A 5,377-nucleotide genomic window follows, 5' to 3' on the forward strand; every position below is an offset into this window, starting at 1 on the left:
CCCAGATACATGTGGGAAAAGGTTTAAAGCGGCAACGTCCAGAGTTTCAAAGTGGAAACAACCCCAGCGTCAGTCAGCAAGGGAAGATTTCAGTGAGCTGAGGCATATAATCGGACAAAGATACGGTATCGAGAGGATTGAAAAGAAGACAAAGGAACGTGATTTTCAAAGTCAGGCTCGCGTTCGCATTGGCGCGCGGAGAGGCGTGAGTGCGGCGGGCGCTGGGCGTGTGGCACAGCTTTGTGCTCGGGTTCGTGCTGGTTACAGGGCGGGTGCCATTTGCCGTCACTCCTCCAGCTGTCCGGTTCTGATGAGTGCAGTTCCCTCTGCTAAATACTGAAACGGGTTATTGTAATCTCCTAGTTGTGCCGACAATCTAGCATGAGAAGAAACGCTGGCGCCAGCATGAAGGCTTCAAAGAAGTTCCTGACCACATCCGGGTTTTCCAGTTTTCTGATTGTTAGTTCTGTTGCAAAGAAACTTTTTTCATTAATAAAATAACTAACTTTTAATCTTGAAAGTCTGAGTTTTTTGTCTAGGTTTCACAGTGCATTTTTTATGGTCTTCAACTCCTCTGTTGTGCAGAGCGAGTGACCGACTCACGTCACACGGCCAGACTCAGACACGTAGCGGAGCCGGCGAACGGTGCTCCACAGCGGGCGGGCAGGGCAGGCGCGTGTGACAGCTTGAGAGTAACTCATGCCGCTCCCTGTGCGTCGCCTCCCGTCACCTCAAAGACATTGTGGGGCTCGGTGAACTGCCGTGTGCTGTTAGAAGTGTAAGGTGGTGTCTAGAGGGGCTGCACGTGAGTCACCTGGGGCCGCCATAACAGCGTCCCACGGACTAGGGGGCTTAAACTACAGAAAGTGACTTCCTGCGGCTCTGGAGGCTGGAAGTCCGAGCTTAAGGTGTTGGCAGGTTCGGTTTTTCCTGAGGCCTCTCCTTGGTTTAGAAACGGCTGCCTTCTCACTGTGTCCTCACGCGCGGTCTTTCTCTTCATGCTTGTGCCTCCTTGGTGTCTCTTCCTCTTCTCGTGAGGATGCCAGTCCTGCTGGGTTAGGGCTCCCCCCCTGACAGCCTCATTTTAACTTAATCACCTCCTTCAAGACTTTATCCTCCGATGCAGTTACATTCTGAGATACTAGGAATTGAGACTTCAACATAAGAACTGGGGCGGGAGGGGACACGCAGCATGTAATGAGTGGCTGTCCTGTTCTGTGAGATGTGACACGGTGGTTCTGGCTGTGTTGAAACACCGACACGGTACACCCCCCGAGTCACTCCTGCCTTCCCCGTGCCAGAGGGGTGCAAAGAGCTTGGAGAAGTTTCTTCCCACAAGAACTGTAAACAATTCAGGAAATACATAGAAATAATCAGATTGCGTTCTAACGTGGTTACTTACTGTTTTTCCGAAAAATAGCTGAAGTGGTCAAAAAAAAAAAGGTGTAGCTATAAATGGTCAGATGTTAGATTATCATATTACTGAAGAAAAAAACCTAGGAGAGGAAATCTGGGTAAAAGTCAGTTTGTCTGGTTAGGTGGTAATGCACATTACAGAATGAGCTGAACTTTGAAAGTATTGCTAGGTTTTTCTGTGTGAAACGGTTTCCCCGCGGCTTGGAGCGCTTCCCTCCTTCCTTCTTCCTTTACCCCTCTCTAAATCCCAGCTCTCTCTGAGAGAAGCCTGTGCGACCCTTTCGCCAGCACGCAGGTGTGTTCCCCACCATTCTCACAGAGCACCAAGGCACTTGTCGTAACCGAAACCATGGTATTTATATATACTATTTGATTAGCGTTGGTCTCATCCACTAACTTTGAAGCTTCATGGAGGACAGCAAGTCATGCCCCTTGTGTCCACCACTTTTGACCTACAATTTCTAGTAAGCATTTAATGAGTGTTTGTAGGATAAATGAACCAACAGAGTGTGTACATCGAAATATTTCGTTCGGTTATAATTTCACACCTGGGAAATTGAGCTCATTTCTGTTTGTATTTTTGTATCTAGAATGTGGCCGATCAGATTGCATTTCACGTTGCTGGCGGATTAACAGCCCTTGAACACATTCTTCAAGTAGTGGTTCCAGCCGCGAATGTTAACACAATTTCAAGAATCCCTCTCAAGTAAGTATAGTTTTTTACCTTGTCTTTCACGTTTCATTCACTGGTGCCCGATGGTTTCCTCATGGGAGACTGCAAGAAAATCGAATGCACATTCAGGCGCGAGCTTACGCTGCCATCAGGGAGAAAGACAGGTGCTCGACTGTACTTGGAAAACTCAGACTGAGCCTGAAAAGTCTCATAAAGGAAATCTTTTTGGTCCTCAGCCTTCTCTAATCCTAAATCAAGGAGAATCGACTGAGGATTAATGAACTGCTGGGCTCTTCTGACTGCTTACAGACGTGGACCAGAAATGAATAGCAGTAACAGAACGCTCACCTTGTGCTGCGTACAGAAAAGAGGCGAGTGCGGGACATTTGACGTCCCTAACCTGGGAAGAGCGGTCCGAGCCCGCACTTTGCAGTCGCAGCCCAAGAGCGGGGAACCAGACTGCAGTTGGTTGTAAGGGTCCTGCAAGGCCTTAGCCCGAAGGTCTTTCCTGTTCCCTTAAGTCACCCTGCAGTCCCTGACCATCTAGACGTGCGCACAGACAGCGTGGCTTTGCTGCCGATGTGTTGCGTTCATCAGTTGAAACATGCACAGTTTCTGGATATTTTGAGTGCCCACAGTCGAAAGCAGAAATAGAGACAGCACACTCTGCCCGTTCTCTAGGGTGTAGTTCTTGACAAACCTCAAATGTTTCTACAAGCTGGAAGTGGCTGGGTTTTCCTTTTCTTCTTACTAACTCCAGTTTGGAGAATCTGTATAGAAAATTATGCGCATTAAGCCTGCTGTCCCCAGATGCTAAAAGGTAAACACACTTAAAGTAACATCCTCTAGAATGTAGAGCTTATCGCCAGAATCAAAGATGGGGAAACGTATTTTGTGCTGTTCTTTACGAGCAACGCATAGGTGCTGACAGCAAGCGACGGTGGTACCGCTCATATCGTCCGCAGCTCTGTGTTCACTTTCTTGATGACCCTTGGGTTCCAGATTGGTCACCTCATCATTACCTTTATAATTGGACTTAGTCCGAATCCCATAACATTGTCTCACATTTACGAACAACTGAAAAATGTATTTCTTTAAATCCTGCTCTATCAGACTTGATCATAATGGCCATAATTCAACTTTAAAAAAAAATAAGTTTGCTTATGAGGAACTTAATTATTTCGCCAGTCATTTTCTGAAGTTAGGAACTAGCTGCCTATTGGGAAGATGAGGTTAAGATGTTTAGAAGGCGACAGGATTTGCAAGAGCAGTGATCCCCCCAACCCCCAGCCTGGCAGCAGGATGCAGCTCAGAACTTTAATCCTTTGTAATAAAGTAATGATAAAGAACTGAATAATACACCTTTATTACTAGAATTAACAGCACAGTTTCAACTGCTCGGAGAAAGTACAGCATTTACAGAAGACGAGTGATCCCTTGCTGCTTAAGTCATTTTACGGCCCTCAGCAGAGGGAAGAAAGGCAGTGGCCCGCGTCACCTCGGGGCAGCCATTCGTGGAATTGCAGTTTCGTTCCTCTCAGAGAGGCCAGGCGCTGTCTCCGTAGTATGACATCTCCCCCAAAGCACGACGAGTTCCTGGTGCAAGTTCCAGAGCATTTTATCATCTCTTCATCCTCTGTCTCACCCAATAAAAAAGGTGCAACTCCATTCTCAGTGGGGTTGTTGTTTGCTGTAATTGCACTGGAAGATGTTGGATTCACGTTTTCTAATGAAAGTTACCAGTTTGGAAACTTTTCTCGTAGCACAGTCTAGGTGGATGCATTCGCTTTCTCTGTAGAAAGCTCTGAAGTAGTATTTATTTGGTTGAAAATTTCTGGTTACCTATCTGCTTAAGAAAACCTTTCACTCGGACGGTCATTGTTAAATCACCCCTGGAACACTACTCACAACCTGGCTGAGGCTTGCTTGCCATTTCCTTTACGCTCATGCCTTCTCCCAGGAATTGTTTTTATTGAGCCTAGCTGTCAGGTGATTGCCTTACTGAAAATCGGAATCCGTTAGAAATAGTTCTCTGCATTGACATGCGAGTTTACGTAAATAGGGTCACTCTCGCTTTTTCAAATTGCTGCATTCCAGTAAAGATGATTGTCAAGACAATTTCTACTAAGTGAACCCAATTTTCTTATTTATTTCCTTTATAAAATCAGCAATGTATTTCAGTGGGGCAAGTGTCAGTTCATTACAGGATTGATGTAGAGCTTGTGGCCAGGTCCTGTGGTGTTAGACATTGTAACAGCGCAGTCTTAAAACACTCTACAGCCCTTCCAGAATTATGGATTATGTAGCACTTTCCTAACTTTGCAACCTCTCTTCTCTTGCCACCTTTTGGACTTGGATTCTTGAGAAGCACCTACGTAGGATGAAGATTATAGTGTATTTTCCATGTACGTTCCGCAGCCTAACATATAATGAATTTTAGATTAAAATATATTTCTGTAAACATACTCACTTTCCCACTTGGTTAGTTTTTAGAATCGGTCCATAAATATCGGTATTTTTTTCTTTTTTAAAATTTTATTAAATTCATTAGAGCGATATTGTCTAATGAAATTATGTAGGTTTTAAGTGTACAGTTCAATAATACATCCTCTTTCTATTGCATGGTGTGTTCACCACAGAAAATCAGATCTCCTTCCATCACCATGTATTTGACGCCTTTACCCTTATCTGCCCGCCCTGCCTTTCCCTCCGGTCACCACCATACTGTGTCTGTGCCTATGATTTCTGTTTCTTCGTTTGTCTTCTTTGATCGTTTGTTGCTTTCCGTTTAATATACCACATGTGAATGAAGTCATATGGGTCTTGACTTTTCCATCTGACTTATTTCACTTAGCATGATATTCTCAAAAAAATAGCTGTATTTAAAATTAGAAAGAAAGGGCTACGATACACTACTTAATGTGTTAAAGTCAGCTGGGCAACCGTCAGAGCAGTAGAGTTCAAATACCAGCTTTGCCGGTGTTTGATGTGAGACCTATTTCTGAGAACCTCATTGAGCTCTAGTATTTTTCATCTGGGAAGCAGGGAAAAGATTTCCGTCTCTCGGGGTTGTTGTAAAGATCAAATGCTAATGTGTGTGAAGGGCATCGTGAATCGTCGTGGTGTGGAAGGGACACCAGTGGCCTTTCGGGCATAATGCAGGATTGTCTTGCATACCGCAAGGTGTGTAACACCCTTTGGCCCCCTAAGCACCATTAAACACCCATTAAATATCCTCGCCCTCCCTGTCATTGTGACAAGCAAATATGTCATCACGCATTTCCACAC

General features: G+C 45.0%; 1 protein-coding gene across 1 annotated transcript in view; it reads left to right on the forward strand.

Moving 5' to 3' along the window:
- The window catches only part of SCAPER (S-phase cyclin A associated protein in the ER), a 189,909-nt gene that overhangs the window by 131,288 nt on the left and 53,244 nt on the right, over positions 1 to 5,377 (forward strand). The window contains exon 24 of the mRNA XM_023524721.1: positions 2,007 to 2,122. Coding sequence (XP_023380489.1) covers positions 2,007 to 2,122 — 116 coding nt within the window. The remainder of the gene's footprint in view (positions 1 to 2,006; positions 2,123 to 5,377) is intronic.

This window comes from Pteropus vampyrus, unplaced genomic scaffold, assembly GCF_000151845.1.
Source record: "Pteropus vampyrus isolate Shadow unplaced genomic scaffold, Pvam_2.0 Scaffold489, whole genome shotgun sequence".
NCBI lineage: Eukaryota > Metazoa > Chordata > Mammalia > Chiroptera > Pteropodidae > Pteropus > Pteropus vampyrus.